Raw genomic sequence first — 21,026 nt, 5'->3', positions numbered from 1 at the left:
AATCTTCCGGAGTTTCCCTACCGGAAGGAAAACTCTTGTCCTGACTGTGTCTAGAATTAGACCCAGATATTCGAGCCTCTGGGTGGGAACCAGAAATGACTTTTGCTGGTTCACCAGCCACCCGAATTCCTGTAAAGAAATTATAGTAATTTCTATGTTTTGTAGCAGGGTCTGAGGAGACTCTGCATGAAGCAGGAGATCGTCTAGGTAACCTAGAATCGATATGCCTCTTTGGCGCAGTAGTGCCAACACCTTCGTGAAGACCAGAGGAGCCGTGGCGAGACCGAAAGGTAACGCCACAAACTGATAGTGGTTCTCTTCTACGGAAAAGCGTAGAAACCGCTGATGTCCTGCGAAAATGGGAATGTGAAGATAGGAGTCCTTGATGTCTATGGACGCTAGGACATCCCCTGGATGCAGGAAGGCTGCTACTGTGCGAATGGATTCCATCTTGAATTTTCTTATGTTGAGAAAGGAATTGAGTGCCCTTAAGTCCAGAATTGGACGCACTTTGCCCTCTTTCCTGGGTATTGTAAATAGGTTTGAATAAAACCCCTGAAAACGTTCTGTCCAAGGAACGTGGACTACCACTCCTTGTTGTAGTAAATCCGTGACTGCTCTCCGCAGATCTCCTAGACGATCCGGGGATAGTCGGATATTGGAAGGGAAGAATCGCGCCGGTGGGAGAGATCGAAACTCGATCTTGTACCCTGACCTTATGACTTCGCAAACCCACTTGTCCGGGATTCTGGAAAGCCATGGATCCGGGAACCGGCGAAGACGTCCCCCCACCCCAGTTATGGGTGGGGGCGCACCTTCAGGCTTTGGACGATTTATCTTCAGGTCTGGAGGGGGCGGGCTTTTGCTTGCCCGACCAACGTCCCCTGAAGCCTCCTGAAGGAGCTTTGGAGGACTTAATTTTTTCACCCGCGGGACGAAAAAACTTTTTGTGAGCAGAGAAAGAAGGCCCTCGTCTTTGACGAGGTCCTTTACCTTTAACATTTTGCGGTAAAAAGGTGCTCTTTCCTCCCGTGAGATCCTTAATGATCTCATCTAAGTTGGCTCCAAATAGACGCTCTCCTAAAAAGGGGATATTAGCCAATGCTTTTTTGGAACCTTGGTCGGCTAACCAACCTTTTAGCCACAGTGTACGCCTGAGAACCACTGCTGAAACTGATGCTCGCGCCAATAATGGAGTGGCGTCTAACGCTGCATCACACACAAACTGTAACCCCTGTATCATTTGTTCCATCAAATCTGATACCGCCTGAGGGACTTCTTCTAAGTCCCGGCGCAACCACTTGGTCCATTCAGTTACAGTCTGCGAAACCAGTCCAATAGCAATTATTGGTCTGAAAGCTGATCCAATCAAGGAAAACATGGTGCGAGACATAGCTTCTATCTTGCGATCCACTGGATCTTTAAAAGACGGAGCGTCTTCTAAAGGAATAACCGTGGCTTTATTCAATCTAGCAATTGGTGAATCCACCACAGGTGGTTCTGTCCATTTCTTAATGAGGGTTTCCTCAAATGGATAACGCCTGTTAATGCGTTTAGAAATAGCAGAAGTGCGTTTTGGCAGACTCCATTCTTCTTTGATTGGATTGCCAAAACATTTGGGCAATGGAAAAACCTTCGCTACTTTGATGCGTTTTTTAGTCCCAAAGGGGATTTCAGTTTCAGCTATTTCCGACGGAATACCCTGTAATCTTAAGGTTTCTTGAACAGATACAATGAGTGCGTTTACCAACGCTTCCTCTCGGGCTATGGCTGATGCCGAAACATCCTCCTCACTGTCTGAAGAGACAGTACCCGAGACACCAATCCCAGATGAAGTACCTGCAACTGCAGAAATAGGCTCAGATTCTGAATCCGAAGTTTCAGATAATAAGGGGTTAGGCGGGGGTCGCTTTCTTGCGCCCTGTCCCTGACAAGCCACTTCCACCCGGGACACAAAAGTTTCCATAATAGCTGACAATGATTCAACCGTCAGTGGGGTGCTGGAGGATCCTGCAGACACCTCGAGGGGATCCGGTGGAGATACATGAGTGGCAGGGTCCATGTTAATTCAGGACACCTCTGCCAGAAAAAACAAAAACTTTTATTTTTTTTTTTTTTTTTTTTAAATAAAAAATACCTCCTTTTTTTTTTTTTTATGTGTATCCCCCTAGCGCAATAGCGCCCCTCAGAGTACCTGCTTCTCGATCCCCACAGAGAGAGAGAGAGAGACCCTCAAGGCTCACCACCCGATGCAGAGAAGTTTCCAACCAACTGCAGTCAGCGTCTGTCTTTTACAGACTGGACAGAGCTGTGTTAGTTTTCCCGGGTAGAAAGACATGGCTCCGCCCCCTGTGTACGCCTTCCGGCGTTCCCAGCTCTCCACGAGGTAGCTGGGCTCATCAAACATGGCCGCCCCCATACAGGAGACAATAGACTCCAAAAACATGGCGGTCGGCGTAACCTGAGGACATACATGGACCCGGTCTACGGCAAAATGGCGGCGGACTGCCGAAATCGTTCTTCCCAGCACATCCACCTGCATCTCTGCTAAATGGCGGTTTATCGATCTGCAGGAGGTACACTACAATTAAGGTAGGATTATACCTCCTATGTCTGCTGTAATACTACAGTCTGCTGGGTAGAGTGTTAGCTCTTAAACCAAGTCCACTTCCCACCAAACACATGCTGTATTTACAAGGGGGACTTTTAGTGTCAGACAGATACTGACCATGTATGGAGGGGCCCATAATTCATACTGCCTCATAACGAGGAAAAAAGGAAACATTTACTCACCATACCGAACCGACAGGCACCCTCTCTTCACAATACCCTCTCCACCGGGGTGGGGGGTTGTGGACCACTCCGGACGCCTCGACTCTCTGGTTCCTGGCGTCCAAGCGAGACTTTTAACTTGCAAGGTCAGTCCCTCCAATGGGACTCCGTCGCGGCCGACCCAGCGCGGAGCTCTGGTCTGCACGCGCTCGTAGGCAGAAACCGGGGTGACCACTGGATCTCAACATCCAGCCCGTCGCCCGGCCCCGCATACTTACTTGAATGTGTCGCGGCCGACCAAGCGCAATGCAATGGTCTGCGCGCGCTCGTAGGCCGGCTGGGGTGACCACTAGTGTCGCCCAGTCCGGCGTATTTGCTTGAAGATCTCACAGGAAAAAACACTGGAGAAAAAACTACCTAAAAAATATTTTTTCTAAAAAAAAAAATCTTGCCAGGACCAGAGATCCCAGCAGTGGCGGAGCTAGACTTTTAAAACAGGGGTGGCAAGGTATTATTTTGGGGGGTCAATATACATGTGTGTGTATATATATATATATATATATATATATATATATATATATATATATATATATTAGGGCTGGGCGATAAATCGATTTAATCGATTTATCGATGTTTTGGTTAGAAACGTTTTTTTTTTTTGGAAACTCGAGTTTTTATTTTTATAATACTTTTTTTCTCCCTTGCAGCCGAACTCCGCACCGCCGCGCCTGGATGTGACGTCAGCTGCGGGGCGGGCGGTGCATCTGTACAGGCCGGGGCTGCGGCGCGCTGATAGGTAAAGTCTCCCCGGCCTGGATGTGACATCAGCTGCCGGGAGAGGAAGCGGGCGGTGCGTCTGTACAGACCCACTTCCATTTGTTTGGAACAAGCAGGACGCATTAGTTGCAGTCTTGTGCACTGCTCTACATTCACTACAGATGTCATCTTCCATCTTGGGTGCAAGCAGGAGAGACTGTGGCTATGTTCCTGCATACAATATGGGGCCATGATGGAGAATGAACATTTGCTATCAAGTCTGCATGAACTTTCATTCAAACAGAAGAAGCTCCTCAGTCAGTGTGCAAATACACATTTCTCACTCTGACATTTGATATATCTGACTTTATAATTTCAAATTGGGCTATAGTATAAATTAGAAGAGTTTGTCCATTCCAGTGACCACCACCAGTCATTTCTCACTCTGACATGTGATATATCTGACACTCAGTGACTTTATCATTTCACATTGGCCCAGCCGCCCATCATGAGCTATAGTATTAATTAGAAGACTATCATCCATTCCAGAGACCACCTGACCAGTGACCACCAGTCATTGACTGGTGGTCAGGTGGTCTCTGGTCTGGAAGAATGGATGATAGTCTTCTAATTTACTATTAGCTCATGATGGGCGGCTGGGCCAATGTGAAATGATAAAGTCACTGAGTGTCAGATATATCACATGTCAGAGTGAGAAATGACTGGCAGTCATTTCTCACTCTGACATTTGATCTGACAGTGACACTCAGTGACTTTATCATTTCACATTGGCCCAGCCGCCCATCATGAGCTAATAGTAAATTAGAAGACTATCATCCATTCCAGAATTCCAGAATCCAGAGCGAGAGACCTGAGACCACCAGAGAGACTTACCTAATGGATGATTACAGCAGCAGGAGGAGGTCAGGTTTAGGTGGTACTAACTGCAGCTGCTGGTAGACAAGACTCGAGGTCACGCCACGGTGAAGAAGAAATCCTCCACGGTCCAGTCAGTGTCCACCCACCACGTGACATGCCGGCCCGGCCCGCCCCCGCAGCTAGTACTCACACACACACACACACAGGCTGGCCAACCAATCACATGCGTGAGTAGCGGCACAGCGAACCAATCAGGTGTGCAGGCACGCTTGATTGGTTAGCTGTGCAGCGGCTCACACGGCGGCGCCCGCTGCTGTTGCTGCTCACCGCGCTCTGCCTCTGATTAACAGTCTCCTCCTCATCTGAGTCATCCATCTCCTCTCGGTCTCGAGAAGAACTAGCTAGCTGCGGCCGGCGGCCGCCCACTCGTTATAGGAGCGCAGCGCGAGTGAGCGGGGTGGCAACAGGGGTGGCGAGGACTTTGTCTGGGGTGTCAAATGCCACCCCAGCTAGCCCTCTGGCTCCGCCACTGGATCCCAGCAAGGAACTTAGGTCCTTACTCCTGACTAGACAGAAAAAAACTGATGCCTTGTAGCAGAGAGAGGGAGGATATACCCTCTGGGACTGCCCCTAGGGTGGAGCCAGAACGTTTTTTCTTTCTGCCTAGTCCTACTCCTGCGTAAAACAACATAACCCAGTTCTTGTGAATCAAGAAGACTACGTCTGTCAATGAGCGACAGAGAAAACGGAATTTTTGTAAAATCTTACCTGTAAAATTCCTTTCTCTGAGTCCTCCGACAGTCGCCGCCTCTTCATATTCGTCACATATGGGGTATTAGACTTTGCTCTGAAGGAGTAGCTAGGCAACAGAATATGTTAACAATAAAGCTTTTAACATCTCCCACCCTCAAGGGGTGGTCCCCTCAGTCAATACCCTCCTACTTCCTGCAACCATATCTCAGTTTTAGTGGAATAGCAGTAGAGTATACAACCAAACCCCAAAAGAGGGGCGGGGGCGGCGACTGTCGGAGGACTCAGAGAAAGGAATTTTACAGGTAAGATTTTACAAAAATTCCGTTTTCTCTTACGTCCTCCGACAGTCGCCGCCTCTTCATATTCGTCACATATGGGGACGTCCCAAAGCAGTGCAAACATGAGGGGTGGGAAACGCATCCGCGCCGAAAGGCAACGCAGTCTCCGCATCAAAGAAAGGAACCTTACCAAAGGAAGGAAACCAGCTGGGCAACAGCAAAAAACAAGTGCTCAACAGGAGCAACAACCCAGGAAAAGACAAAAAAACCAGGGGATACAAAACTTATCCCAACAGCCAGGAGTCCCCAACAAGGGACCCTAGGGAACAGCCGCACTAAGAACCTTGCGGCCAAAGGAAGCATCCGCCGATGCCTGAACATCTACTTTGTAGAATTTTGTGAAAGTGTGCACGGTCGACCAAGTCGCCGCCTTACACACCTGGGCTACAGAAGCCCCATGACGACAGGCCCAAGACGTACTCAGAGATCTAGTAGAGTGCGCCTTCACAGGCACAGGGGGAACCTTCCCCTGCAAAGCATAGGCCTGTTCAATGGTCTGCCTGATCCATTTGGCGATGGTAGAGGCCGAAGCCGCCATGCCCTTCCGAGGACCCTCTGGAAGAACAAACAAGGAGTCCGTCTTTCAAAAAGACTCAGTCGATTTAAGGTAAACCCTTATCGCCCGAACAACATCCAGAGAATGCAATCTCACCTCCTTTGGATGTTTAGGCTTCGCGCACAACGAAGGCAAGACAATATCCTCATTAAGATGGAATTCCGAAACTCGTTTCGGAAGAAACAAAAGGATTAGGTCGCAAGACCACCTTATCCAAATGAATAACCAGGTACGGAGACTTGCAGGACAAAGCCGCCAGCTCCGACACTCTGCGAGCCGAAGTGATCGCCACCAAAAAGGCGACCTTTTTGGACAACATAGACAACGAGATCTCCCTGATCTGTTCAAAAGGAGCACGTTGTAACACAGATAGAACGAGATTCAAGTCCCAAGTGGGCAGAGGATCCCGCCTAGGGGGGACCAGATGCCGCACACCCTGAACAAAGGTGCCAACCAAGGAGTTGGAAGCCACGGGACGTTGAAACAGAACGGCCAGCGCAGACACCTGACCCTTTATCGTAGCCAGCGCCAAACGCTGATCAACACCCGTTTGAAGGAAAGACAGCACACGGGAAACCGAGTACGTGCGGGGTGAAAACCCCCTGGACTCACACCAGGCAAAATAGGCCTTCCAAGTATGGTAATAAACCTTCCCGGAGGAAGACTTCCTCGCGTTGATTAAAGTATGAACGACCTCTGGAGAGAGACCCCTCTCCTTCAGGACCTCGGTCTCAACAGCCAGGCCGTCAAAGCCAGCGACTGTAAAGCAGGATGGTATATCGGTCCTTGAGACAGTAGATCGTCTCGAAGAGGCAGACGCCACGGGGCGTCGACCGCCAGATTCACGAGGTCTGCGTACCAGGACCGGCGAGGCCAGTCCGGTGCCACAAGAATCACCGTGCTGCGTTCCGAGTGTAACCTGCGAAGGAACCTGGACAGCAACTGAATCGGTGGAAACGCGTACATCAGCCTGTACTGATGCCACGGGGCCACTAACGCGTCCGCGCGTCTGCCCGAGGGTCGCGCGTCCTTGCCACGAACCTCTTCACCTTGTTGTTGAGACGAGACGCGAACAGGTCCACATCTGGAAGACCCCACTTCGCGCACAACATCTGGAAGACAGCCGGGTGGAGAGACCATTCCCCCTGATCTAGGGTCTGGCGACTCAGATAGTCCGCCTGCCAGTTCTCCACCCCCGGAATGTGAACCGCCGTTATCGCCGGGACATGAGTCTCGGCCCAAGACAGAATGTCGGCCACTTCTCGAGCCGTTTGGGCACTCCTGGTGCCCCCTTGGTGGTTGATGTAGGCCACCGCCGTGGCATTGTCCGTCTGCACCCGAACCGGGCAGCCCTGCAGCCGGTCCGTCCAGCGATGAAGACAGAGACTTATCGCACGCAATTCCAGAATGTTGATCGGAAGGGAAGACTCCCCCTCCGACCAAGTCCCCTGGGCGGACAGAACGCCCAGAACTCCACCCCAGCCCGACAGGCTGGCATCCGTGGTGATTACCGTCCACGAGATCGGACGAAACGACTTGCCCCCGGACACCAACGGGGACTGGAGCCACCACAGAAGGTTTCCTCTGGTGCGATGACTCAACGAGATTTGAAGATCCAGAGATTGAGGTCGCCCGTCCCACCTGGACAGGATCTCCGCTTGGAGACCCCGCGTGTGAAACCGGGCGAATGGAATCGCCTCGAAGGCCGAGACCATCAATCCCAGATATCTCATACACGTCCGCAGAGACGAGTGCGGAACGTCCCTGAGGGACCTGACTTCCTCCTGGAGAGTCCTGAGCTTGTCTTCCGGCAGGAAGACCTTCGCCTGCACCGAGTCCAGAATCATTCCCAGATAGGGAAGACGAACAGACGGACTCAGTGTCGACTTTGGAAAATTTATCGTCCAACCAAACTCCTGCAGAGTTTGCATCGTGACAGACAGGTCCTTCTCCAGACCCTGGCTGGTCGCAGACCGAACCAGAATGTCGTCCAGATAGCCCAGGACAGAAACGCCCTGGGCCCTCAATAATGCCAGAACCGGTGCAAGCACCTTGGTGAAGACCCGCGGAGCCGAGGCGAGACCAAAGGGCAACGCCACGAACTGGTAGTGATCCTCCGCAATGGTAAATCGAAGGTATCTCTGGTGACCCTCGAAAATGGGGATGTGAAGATACGCATCCTTCAAATCGATGGAGGCCATGAATTCCCCCGGAACCAGGGCAGCCACCACCGACCGCAGGGATTCCATGCGGAACTTGCGAACCCGCACAGAGCGGTTCAGAGCCTTCAAGTCCAGAATTGGACGAACCTTGCCCTCCTTTCTGGGCACGGTGAACAGATTGGAATAAAACCCCCAAAACCTGTCCCGATGAGGCACCGGAACCACCACTCCCTGAGCCCTCAGGTCCCGCACCGCCAGGTGCAGGTCCCGCAAGCGCTCTGGAGACAGCTGAAGATTTGAGGGAAAAAATCTGCTCTCCGGCCGAGAGAGAAACTCGATCTTGTAACCAGATCGAACGATTTCCTGAACCCATCTGTCCCGCACACGGGCCAACCAGGGCTGAAGAAAACCGAGCAAGCGTCCCCCCACCCCAAAACTGGGTGAGGGCGCCCCTTCAGGCCGAACTGTTATGGGCTGCAGATCCGGATTGGCCGGACTTCTGTTTACCAGACCAGGGCTTCTTCTGAGAGCCTTGACCTTTGAACGGTTTGCCCTTGTAGTGCTGCCGAAAGGCACGAAAGGACCCCTGAGGGGGCCGAAAATTAGCATGCTTCTTCCCAGAAGCCCCCTTAGCCTTGGGGAAATGGGGCAAGAGAGTGCTCTTACCCCCGGTGATCCCCTTAATCAACACATCCAGGGACTCCCCAAAAAGGCGAGACCCATCATAAGGTAGATTGGCTAAGGTCTTACGTGAAGATTGGTCCACCGACCAACATTTTAACCAAACCAGGCGGCGAGACAACACCGCCACGCTGTGCACACGTGCAGCCAACGGAACCAGGTCCAGGTCCGCATCACACAGATACATGACACCCTGGTGGATTTGATCCACCATATCCAGGGTCGCCGGCGAGGCCGAGTCGGCCACTAGGACGCGCCTAAGCATCTGCGTCCAACTTGCGATCGCCTGGGCCGCCATGAGAGAAGCAAACAGAGCCTTAAGCATAGAACCCGTAACAGAATAAGTATGACGGGCAAGAGACTCCAGCCTCCTATCCGTGGCATCACGGAACACAGGGGAATCCTCTGCAGGAATCGCAGTGGCTTTGTTCAAAACCGCAATTGCGTGATCCACTGGGGGAGGCACACACCACCTTTCATCAGTGGAAGGCGAAAAAGGATAACGCAGCTTGAATCTACTTGGTACCGCAAAAGGTTTGCGCAGATTGCGCCATTGATCCTTAACAGCGCGCTGAAAATCATCATTGCAGGGAAAAACCTTCGGCGTCCTGCGTTTTCTCTGCGTCCCATAAGCCGCCAAGGCAGCGGGGGGGACACACTTCGTCCTGCAAACGCAGCGTTTGCTTAATGGAAGCAATCAACTCATCCATGATTGCAAGCTCTGCAGGCGAGCCAGGGGGAGAATTATCAACCCCCTCAACTTCAGCCTCCACCTCAGACCCCACTAGATCAAGAGAGGAGCGGGACCCCGATAAGGAGGCCCCCGCCATAACAGCCCCATCACCTTCACCCTCAGAATCAGAGGAAAGAGCAACTCTGGGCCTTTTAGTAGATTGAGCAGCCACCAGCATCTGCACCTGAGCAGCAAGGCCAGCCACAATAGTGGCTAAATCCCCCCCTGGGGGGGAAACAGCGGTCCCCTGGCTTTCCACCAAAGCTGTAGGAAATTTGCCCTCCTGAGAATCCATTGCCCCTGTAATGCCAGACAACAAAGGGTTAACTGCCCCTTTCTAAGCAAGCGCGGCAAGCGCAGCCCACCGCACCACACTCAAGCACAATAAGACCCCCACAGGGAATATGCAAACTGAACACAGGCAATGGATAGCAAGAAACAGAAGGATAAAACCTGAGGAGACCCTCGCCGCCGCTGCTGCTGCCTCGATCGGTGTTCCTGGAAAGAGGAAGTGATGCTGCCAGGGCGCTCTATGTAAGCCTATGGAGGCTACAAGAAAATGGCCGCCATGCATGTAAAACATGCGGCCGGAGCGAGTGTAGGCAAAATGGCGTCGTTTGGCGCCGAAACCGCCGCTCCACAGTGCATTAAAACACACATTACATTCCAAAATCAGAATACATGTCAGATCGCCGCAGCGATCGCTGTATATGCCCAAACATGCCAAAAAAACATGCCCCACAGCACACAGCTTCTCACACTGACCAGTCTGACACACACAGTGTCATACAGCTCCCCCCCCCCCCCTTGCAGCCCACAGCATGCAGCCGAGAGATAGGGAGACAAGCAGTGTGAATAGAGGCAGGTTACACAGTCCCAGACTGACACCCCCCCAGACAGACAGGTCCCCACATAAATACACTTACCTCACATGGCGTGGGGGACCCGCACAGGCGAACAAACCGCTGCACATGAGGCAGGGAGAGTCGCATTCAAGACGCACACAATGGGGGTTAAGAAACCGCACAGCGTCCAGTGAGGTAGCCACCTCACCAATCATCCCTGCACCGAACAGGGATGGGTCGTTCACTGTGCCAGGAGCGTTACCTGGCTGAACGCTCGATGGCAGACTGGGAAGCCACTGACCCACGACCTGCGACCAGGGGGATCAGCCCGAGACCCAGTCCGCATGATCCTCTTCATCCGAAGAACTAACTAACGCTGACAAAATAACAGCTGAGTAAAGGTAGAGAGAAAACTCAAACAAAATTTTAAAAAGAAGAAAGAGTCTGGGACAGAAAGTCCCAGCACAGAGAGAGCCAGCCACTCCTGACAAGCTAGACATTAAAACTGAGATATGGTTGCAGGAAGTAGGAGGGTATTGACTGAGGGGACCACCCCTTGAGGGTGGGAGATGTTAAAAGCTTTATTGTTAACATATTCTGTTGCCTAGCTACTCCTTCGGAGCAAAGTCTAATACCCCATATGTGACGAATATGAAGAGGCGGCGACTGTCGGAGGACGTAAGAGAAAGAGTGTTTTATGTAGTTGAGATACATCTGGTGACATCCCTTAAAGGGACATGAGCATGTGACCTATTGCCCATAGGTCAAATTGGGAGTTGAGCTGCTACTGGTGGAGGTGTGTGTAGGACAAGGTGTGGTAATTTCACGGAAGAGTATATTCATCAAGAATCTGAGAATTATTTTGAAGAGCACCACATGTAGACTTCTATATATTAGAATTTATTTTAAATAAGTACTACATGTGGACCCAGACTATCCTCCCAAGACCTGCTGCTCTCTAGCCCCCTCCCTACCTCCTTCCTCAATAAATGAAAAGGATACATGGGTGATAATCAGTTTTTTCTCCAAGAAAGTTCACAAACTGAGTTCCATTATAGAAATATCCATCTGGAAGAGGATCCAAGTGACGTTTTGCCTGCAGAACATAAAGACAACAATTAGAAATTATACTGGTGCAGGTCTAAAAAATTTGGGCTACCATTCATTTACAGCATTGATGTTCTTGGCCTTCGGAATTTGGTTGCTTTATAAAGATGCAAAGTGTGCGAGCCTTCAAACAGTATAATCTAGATATAGTATTGATTATTGATGTCAGGTTAACTGCTAATTCTGTCTAAGGTACCTTTTCTTTCCTATTGTTACCGTATAGGTTGTAATTTTATAAATGTGTTAACTGTGTATTCTTAAAGTGCACTACATCAAACGCTAATAAAATAGGATATCAGTGGGTTCAAAAAACGAAAGTTCATAAAGTGTATCAAATCTTCAAACTTTCTATATAGCCGGGTGGCTGCCGGCAGCTGCTCTCCCATGAGGTCAGCAGTACAGGGAGAGCTGGAGAAGTGGAGAGTGCAGGTGTTATCCTATATATCCTGGATGGTATGACCTGCCAATGTATGATAGTTACGTAAGGTGGACATAGTGATCCCTCTTAAAGGTACAGCCTAATACATTACCTGTTATGATGTCACTGTTGGAATCCAGAGGATATTCCGGTTTACGCTTGAGATTGGAGGATATGGGAATCCCTACGATAAAACTCTAAGAGGCATTTTTAGACCACTCTATCACCATCTGTATTTGAATTTTGAGCTGTGCCCCCTGGAAAAACTTAGGACAACAGTGATACCTGTATCTCTATCCACACAAGTTTTGTTGCTGCCCAGTTATCTGGCAGCATATGTGATGGGGAGTATGTATTACATGTGGGTGGAGGCTGCTGCGTTCTTGGTGACGGTTTCCACGGTTTTTCACTTTTTCGTTTGGAGTGACACTGTGCATACACAGCTGTGGTACTCATTGTAGATCCATACAATATTACACTATATGGCCTTCCTTTCTTTCCTGTTATACCTGGAGTTCCAGTTACCCCAAGGAGGTTCCAGCCACCCTAGGAAGTTATTGATACATGCGCTATTGCTGCACTTACAGTAACTGAGCAACCTGGAATTGTGGTGAGTGAGCCATCCGGCTTTTTGGAAAGATGGCAGATTTGATACACTTTATGAACTATTTATGAACTTTGACAAATTTTTTAGCGCTGCAATTTTTTTCCGCGAAGGATTTTAGTATACCACCTTATTGCTAGCAGCTATAATAGAGGTGTGTAGCGCTGACTTTTTTTTTTTTTTTTTTTTATTCATAGATACCAGCGGGTGGACTGTCCATGCCCCCATTAGCTGGAAATTCCTCCTTGCTGCCCTCCAGCAGCCTCCTAAATCTCTAGGTACATTTCTCTTGGCTGCACACCATAATTTAGTGTACTTACCAATTAAAGGCACCACAATAAGTCACTGATAGGGGAAAGACTAATCTGTAGCATTGTGTAAATCTGGATATTGGAAGCAGAGTTAGGAAGCTACCAGGGCATAGGCAGAATAAACAGAGGGATAACCGTATCACCAAAATCAGCAAGTAGTCTCAGGCCTGCTCAATATCATCAATACACAAAGGGAGATTAAATAACGAAAACAATGTAAATTGACCTACAGGGGAAGATTTACTAAAACTGGAGTGTGCAAAATCTGGTGCAGCTCTGCATACAAACCAATCAGCTTCAGGTTTAATTGTCCAAGCTTTATTGATCAAACTGAAGTTAGAAGGTGATTGGCTACCATGCACTGCTGCACCAGATTCTGAATGCTTGTTTTAGTAAATCCCCCCTATAATCTTACTGGAATATTGGGTTTGATATCGATAGTATAGGGAGGGGGTCTTTTTAAAGCAGATCTGTGACATCATCGGTAGGCGCCAGCTTTTCCAGGTTCAGCCGGCGGGCCTGCCGATGACATGCCGCTAGGCCCGCCCCCCTCCTCCCATACCCAACGAAGGACAATGCCTCCTGGGATATGGACAGCCTGAAAACTTTTTTATAAATAAAATAAAAAAAACTTAAAAATTTACAGATTTAAAAAAACAAAACCGGACTATTTCAGCACTTGGCCTTCAGGCTTCATATCAATAAAAGAATGGTCACCTCACTGTACATCAGCTGGAGCAAACACACAGCAGATCCCACTGGCTGGCAATTCAAGTAAAGTAATTTCCTTTGCTACCATTGATTTGCTATGTATAACTAACCTCACAGGTAAGGTAAAATAAAACAGAATAGAAAAAAACAGAAGCCATTTTTGGACTGTCCTTTCCAGCTAAGAGCCAAACCAGACACCCCAGCAGTCCACTGATATCCGGACAGTCCAAATAAGACATACAGGAGTTTATTTACTGAAACTGGAGAGTGCAAAATCTGGTGCAGCTCTGCATAGAAACCAATCAGCTTCCAGTTTCTTTTTCTGTCAAAGTTTAATTAAACAAGCTGAAGCTACAAGCTGATTGATTACCATGCACAACTGCACCAAATTTTGCACTCTCCAGTTTTAGTAAATCAACTCCATTGACAGCTGGATGCTAGAAAGATTTTCTATTCACTAGAATTATTATCCTCACTTACATGAATACTCCGGATTTCCTGAACCGTTAGGGACCTTCTTGTTCTTAAAGCCTTCTTCTCAGGTTTCTGTAACATAAAGAACAGTTTTATTTACAAATCAAACGCAAGTCTGAATTTACAAGACAGCGGAGTGCTGTTTTATTACAAATTGTAAGATATCTGGAACATTTTCCAGAAGAGTTCTTGAGGGTGTTAAGAAATCTTTAAAGATTTGTCTTGTGTTTTGGGTTTGGTGCCTCAAACCAAGGTTGTTGGGACTTTAACCACTTTACCACTGGAGGATTTTGCTGTCTTACATCCAGGCCACTTTTTGCGATTTGGCACTGTGCGACTTTAACTGACAATTACGCGGTCGTGCGACGCCATACTTAAACAACATTTACGTCCTTTTTTTCCCACAAACAGAGCTTTCTTTTGGTGGTATTTGATCCCCTGTGCGATTTTTACTTTTTGCGCTATAAACAAAAAGAGAGTAAATTTTGAAAAAATAACAATATTTTTCACATTTTTTTATATGAAATTCCCCCCCAAAAAATGTAAAAATCAAAATTTTTTAAAATTTTTGGCCAATTTGTTTTCTGCTACCTATGTTTGGTAAAAAAAATCACAATAAGTGTATTTTGATTGGTTTGGGCAAAAGTTATTACATTTACTAAGGGAAAGATTTGTCATTTTGTGTTTCTTTTTTTTTAACGAGTAATGGCGGCAATCTGCGATTTTTTTTGCGGGACTGTGACATTGCAGCGGACAGATCGGACCCTTGACTGACATTTTTGACACTTTTGGGGGTACCAGTGACATTACTTCAGTAATCAGTGCTATACATATGCACTGTTACTGTAAAAATGACACTGGCAGGGAAGGGGTTCATTTTATTGGAGAGGGAGGGGTTAATGAATGCCTGGTGCTTACTGACATGTGTGGGGGGAGGTGATTGAGTGACACAGGGACAGATCGCATGTTCAGCTATGCTGAACCCTGCAATCTGTCACTGTTTGTCACTTAGGAGATCCGCCCGCTTTGTTTACACAAGCGGGCGGATCTCCAGACTCGATTCCCCGACGATCGGGGAAGAGCGGCAGTGATCACTGCCGCTCCTCCCCTGGCACGACTCCTGCTGTAACTGAAAACAGCGGGAGCGAGCCTCCGGCGGCGCGCGAGCGCCACCCACAAGGGGAGGAGTCCAGCGACGTAGGTCTACGTCGCTGGACGGGAACGAGCCACTTTGCCGCAGAACAGTCAACGTGACTGGTCGGCAAGTGGTTAAGGGCAAGAGTAAACAAAGTAAAGTATCATAGAATAAAAATTGAACAGTTTATTTTCAAAAAAGTTTTACAAGGTAATAGACAAGTTTGTCGTGGATGGGTTTAAGGTCCATCGGTGAGAGAAGTGAAGAAGTTAGAAAGGTAGGTGACAAGGTGAAAAATGGTGACTTTTGAGGAACATTTGTCTCTGTTGTTCCATGCGTGTATTTCAGGATTGGAACTTTGTTCAGAGGAAAATGTCCAGATTATCCTACGCGTTTCGGCTGTATAGGTATTGTTTTTTTTCAAGGATAAGTCACCATGTATCTTTCTTTTGTCTAGTCCATGTGTGAAAGGTTTTCCCCAGGTTTCTAAGTCGCATCAGGAACTAAGGCTGCTTAGGCTAAATCATATAGATTAGCTGTACTGGTAGAATCCAAAAAAGAAGTTCCTCAAGATGAGAAATGTTGTAGTTTTTGTCAAGTATAGCAGAAAAAAAATGGTTCAAGGTGCAGCATCTCCCGGGTGTTGTCTCTCCCTCAGCTGGAGAGAAGTGAAACCCCCCCTTTTCCAATTTAAAAATTTGTCTAACAGCTCAATGAACCTGTCCATTTCTACCTACCCTTCTTAAGTCTTTTTGAAGAACACTGAATCTTGTAAAGATTAGTTGTAAGGTTATATGTAGCGTGTTGTACTGGAAGCTGCTCACCAACAACCATGGTGTCCTACTGGACCCTCAGACGAGATTACTTAACCACTTTAGCCCCGCTCACTGTGCCTCTACTTCGGCAGTGGCTCGTTCCTGTCCAGCGACGTAGACCTATGTCGCTGGACTCCTCCCCTTGTGGGCCGCGCACGCGCGCCGCCGGAGGCTCGCTCCCGCTGTATTCAGTCACAGCGGGAGTCGGGCCAGGGGAGGAGCGGCGGCGATCGACGCTGCTCTTCCCGATCGTCGGGGAATCGAGTCTGGAGATCTGCCCGCTTGTGTAAACAAAGCGGGCGGATCTCCTAAGTGACAGACAGACAGGGTCAGATTGCAGGGTTCAGCATAGCTGAACATGCTATCTGTCCCTGTGTCACTCAGTCACCTCCCCCCTCACACGTCAGTAAGCACCAGGCATACATTAACCCCTCCCTCTCCAATAAAATTAACCCCTTCCCTGCCAGTGTCATTTTTACAGTAACAGTGCATATTTATAGCATTGACTACTGTAGTAATGTCACTGGTACCCCCAAAAGTGTCAAAAATGTCAGTCAAGGGTCCGATCTGTCCGCCGCAATGTCGCAGTCCCGCAAAAAAAAAAAAAAAAAAATCGCAGATCGCCGCCATTACTCGTTAAAAAAAAAACCACCAAAAATGACAGAAATCTTTCCCTTAGTTAGTAAACGCAATAACTTTTGCGAAAACCAATCAAAATACGCTTATTGCAATTTTTTTTTACCAAACATAGGTAGCAGAAAACAAATTGGCCAAAAATGTAAAAAGATTTTGATTTTTACATTTTTTGTGGGGGAATTTCATATAAAAAAATGTGAAAAATATTGTTATTTTTTCAAAATTTACGCTCTTTTTTTGTTTATAGCGCAAAAAGTAAAAAGCGCACAGGTGATCAAATACCACCAAAAGAAAGCTCTGTTTGTGGGAAAAAAAGGACGTAAATTTCGTTTGGGTACGGTGTCGCACGACCGCGCAATTGTCAGTTAAATTCGCACAGTGCAGAATCGCAAAAAGTGGCCTGGACGTAAGACAGCAAAATCCTCCGGTGGTAAAGTGGTTAAAAATTGAAAAGGATGGGAGTACTACACTAGTTCACACAGTCCATATTCTGCAACAAAATCCAAATCATTTCAGGAGCTCAAAACTCCCCCTTCCTCAGGGCCAACAATAGGAGCTACACTCAGAGTCATCAGACTGATCTGTATATGAATAAAATCTTCTATAGGGTGTAGGAATTAGTGTGGCTCTCCTACCCTTTCAGTTTCCTAGAAAAAAGGACTGTGGAAAGAAAGAATTATCCTGGAGAAATCCCAGTATGTCAAGGTGCCAACAAGATAGGAAGGAACGGGTAAGCTTACCAATATGGACAATGATAACAATACAAACACAACAGAGGTTTCAACCCTTCTATATTCTGAAACTGATAAAAAAACCAAAAAAGATTGACAGCAGTTTGGTTGTACAACAGATCTGAATTTAGAAAGTGATTTGTTAGGTTATAGTGGTCATTTAGAAATGTTGTGTCTAAGCAGGACCTGAAAACATTTGCCCTTTATCCTAAAAAAAAAACCCCACTGAATTCTTTTGCCTAGAAATTCCTTATTCTGTAGCCTCATACACACTATATTGTCAAAAGTATTGGGACGCCTGCCTTCACACGCACACGAACTTTAATGTCATCTCTGTCTTAGTCTGTAGGGTTCAATATTGAGTTGGCCCACCCTTTGCAGCTATAACAGCTTTAACTCTTTGGGAAGGCTGTCCACAAGGTTTAGGAGTGTGTCTATGGGAATGTTTGACCATTCTTCCAGAAACGTATTTGTGAGGTCAGGCACTGATGTTGGACAAGAAAGCCTGGCTCACAGTCTCGGCTCTAATTACCTATGCAGTTGGTTTTGCACAGAGCAGACCAGATCCACCCCTTCTCTGGTCCCTCTTCGGCACTCCTGGACCCAACCTCCTGTCGAGTGCCCCCACAGCAAGCAGCTTGCTATGGGGGCACTCGAGCCAAGCTGCAGCCCGATGTCTCCATTCAGACACCAAGTTGCCACTCGGCCCCATCCTCTCTCTCTCCTGATTGGCTAACTGACTTTGATTGACAGCGGCAGGAGCCAATCGCGCCGTGGCTGTGTCTCAGCCAATCAGGAGAGAGAGCCCCGAACGGCTGAGGAACTTGTGGACATCGTTGAAAAGAGAGGGGGCTCAGGTAAGTATTAGGGGGAACTGGGGAGACTGCAACACATAGGATAAAAAAAACCTCCTGACTTTACAACTCCTTTGAGGGTAGAGGATAGGTTTGAGGTCTTGTAGAACCCAGATTTCTACATAAAGAGGACTTATCATGCTGTATTATTATGGCAGGGGATGCTTACATTCCTTGCGATAGCAATTGAGGTGATCAAGTTTTTTTTTTTGTTCTTTTTAAAAGGGACAGTGTAAAAATGTAAAAAAATTTAATAAAATAAATACAAATTATTATTATCTTTTTTTTAAAAGCGCCCCCATCCCCCCCATGCTCGCGTGCAGTGGTGAACACATACATAGTCACGTCCAGTCGTCCACAAATATAAACGGTATTCGCACCACATGTGTAAAGCATCGCCGTGAACATCAAAGTGAGAGCAATAATTCTAGCACTGGACCTCCTCTGTAACTCTAAATTGGTAACCTGTAGAAGTGTTTAAAGCGTTGCCTATGGAGATTTTTTAAATACCATAGTTTGGCGCCAATCCTTGTTAGCTTGAGACTGAACAACCAATTCCCAACCGCAAGTGTAAACCTAACCTAAAGGTACAAACAGAATACTGCATGAATAAGTACATTTCCAGACAGTTGGTGGAGTTGTAGTCTACTCATATTAACCTGGCTGAACCGTAAAAAAGAAAAGAAAGAAAAAAGGAAGTTGTTTACAAAGCTTAATAGCTCAATCTTAAATTTTTCACACACAAATAAATCAGTCAATAGAGTGATATCACACCAGTCCCGTGTGCTCACCTGTTTGGCGCACTCTCGCAGCCAGTTCTTTACCGCCTCCTCTTTCAGTGAGCAGCCAGTGAAGACAAGGACACAGTGGTGGTGTATGCTGTTCTCTCGCACATCGTGTCTTGGGTCCGGTGGAGGGGATGGTCCTTCCTCTGCTGGGAGAAGCCTCAACGAGTTGCTCAGTGTGTGATGACAAACTTCCACCATCTGCTCAGAATCTTTAACACAATAAAAGGTCATTGCTAAATAATGTGGCCTCTAAGACACAACCAGGATTCAAAACCTGTGCTGGGAACTTTGTAGCCCATAACTTGTACCAATTTTAAAGAATATATACAGAGGATTTAAAAACAGCCTTAACAACATGCTTCTAGCAGTAGATTCCCGAAGAATTATCTGTGCCTATTTCAGGCAAGCATTTGTGCCAGTGTAGGCAACATTACACACAAGTGCAGTGAATTCAGGTGGTTCTTACTAGTACCTCTTTAAGAATTTGCAAGAATTTGCAAGCTATGGCAGAGACAAATTCTTAAAGAATTACTGCCAGTTCTGGGTTTAAGAAATTGGTGGTAATTAGGACCTACGCTGATCTGACCTACAGAGGTACTCCAGTACTCAGAGCGGTCTGTGCCTGTGCTGGGAAGCTGTCATATATGTGACAGCTTCCCACACAGTGCTGTATCCCCAGGCCTCATTAAGCTGTCCGATGGGAGATTTCCCAGCAGAAAGCTAAATGTAGGTAAATGAGCCCGACATACAGTTGATATCATTACCCAAATATAAGCAATACCCATATTTCGGAAAATACTCATCAGTGGATGGGTGGAGCCTGATGGAGAACTGGGAGACTAGTTCCCCATTAGCTTGGCTTCACACTTAAAGCGGTTGTACACCCAAACAAAAAAAAAAAACCTGCAAGACAAAGGCATAATGAGCTAGTATGCATCGCATACTAGCTCATTATGTATTACTTACCTTAGAACGAAGCCCCGACACGGACCCCCGGACATCGCTGCAGGCGCTGCCATGATCCCTCGGCGTATCTTCCGGGTTCGGCGGCTCCGGCGCTGTGATTTTCCGGCAAGCTCCCGGCAAGCAAAACTGAAGGTCCCCACGGACCTTCAGAGTGCATGCGCCGCTCGCGTGAGCGGCTGCATGCACTGCAAATATCTCCTAAACCGTGCCTGTTTAGGAGATATTAATTGTACCTACAGGTAAGCCTTATTATAGGCTTACCTGTAGGTAAAAGTGTCAAAAAGCGGGATACTTCCGCTTTAAGTGACAAAATACTGCATCGGATGTATCCGAAATCCGTCAATTAGACTGAATAAAATAGTCTCTCTGTTCCCCAACATGTCCTGCCTACCCCGGGTATTAAAATAATTTGACTTCGCACGTGTTAATGTGACGGCACAGTGGCCGGGGAGGGTGGGAGTGCACTGAGGAGGGAGCGTCAAGTGTGGACACTCCTTTCCCAATGCACACACAGACCAATTCATGTACCTGCCTGTGAGAGGTACCGGGTATGAGCTGGGTGCGAGCACTGACACTTTCAGTGCTGCCCCCTGACTGAATTCAAAAGGTTGTCTAGGATACCCTTTAATATGTTCTGCAGTCGAGGAGAACACTCTAAGCTGAGGTGCCTAATATTCATCTACTAAAAGGGAATCTTTAATGGGACAAATTTACATAAAATATTAGCTGCCTGATTTTTTTTGGCTTCTGTACTTTGTGTCACGGACCTGGAACTAGTATGCAGCTGTTTAAAACCCTTACTGAAGTCACAGAAAGAGATATGCAGTCAATAAACCTGTAAAACATCCATTGTCGTAGGCTTAGCTTCACTTTCCTGTTGTAGCAGTTGTGCAGGGTGTCTAAATACAGTATAACTGTGCAGCTCAATAGGTACCTGGGGTAGACCGAGCATACTTAGTACCAGACCGGATTTGTCTCATACACCCTTTTCCTCTTCTGCA

At 47.5% G+C, this 21,026-nt stretch overlaps 1 protein-coding gene across 1 annotated transcript in view; it reads right to left on the bottom strand.

Moving 5' to 3' along the window:
- DNAAF9 (dynein axonemal assembly factor 9) overlaps positions 1–21,026 on the bottom strand; it is a 230,639-nt gene that overhangs the window by 4,541 nt on the left and 205,072 nt on the right. The window contains exons 34-36 of the mRNA XM_082269118.1: positions 19,063–19,268; positions 14,107–14,172; positions 11,478–11,571 (exon numbers count right to left, since the gene is read on the bottom strand). Of these exons, the coding sequence (XP_082125244.1) occupies positions 11,478–11,571; positions 14,107–14,172; positions 19,063–19,268 (366 nt within the window). The remainder of the gene's footprint in view (positions 1–11,477; positions 11,572–14,106; positions 14,173–19,062; positions 19,269–21,026) is intronic.

The sequence above is a fragment of the Pelophylax lessonae genome, assembly GCF_965119305.1.
Source record: "Pelophylax lessonae genome assembly, chromosome: 1".
Classification (NCBI taxonomy): Eukaryota; Metazoa; Chordata; class Amphibia; order Anura; family Ranidae; genus Pelophylax; species Pelophylax lessonae.
Note: the sequence above shows the minus strand (reverse complement) of the source record. Positions and strands in the feature narration are given on the sequence as shown.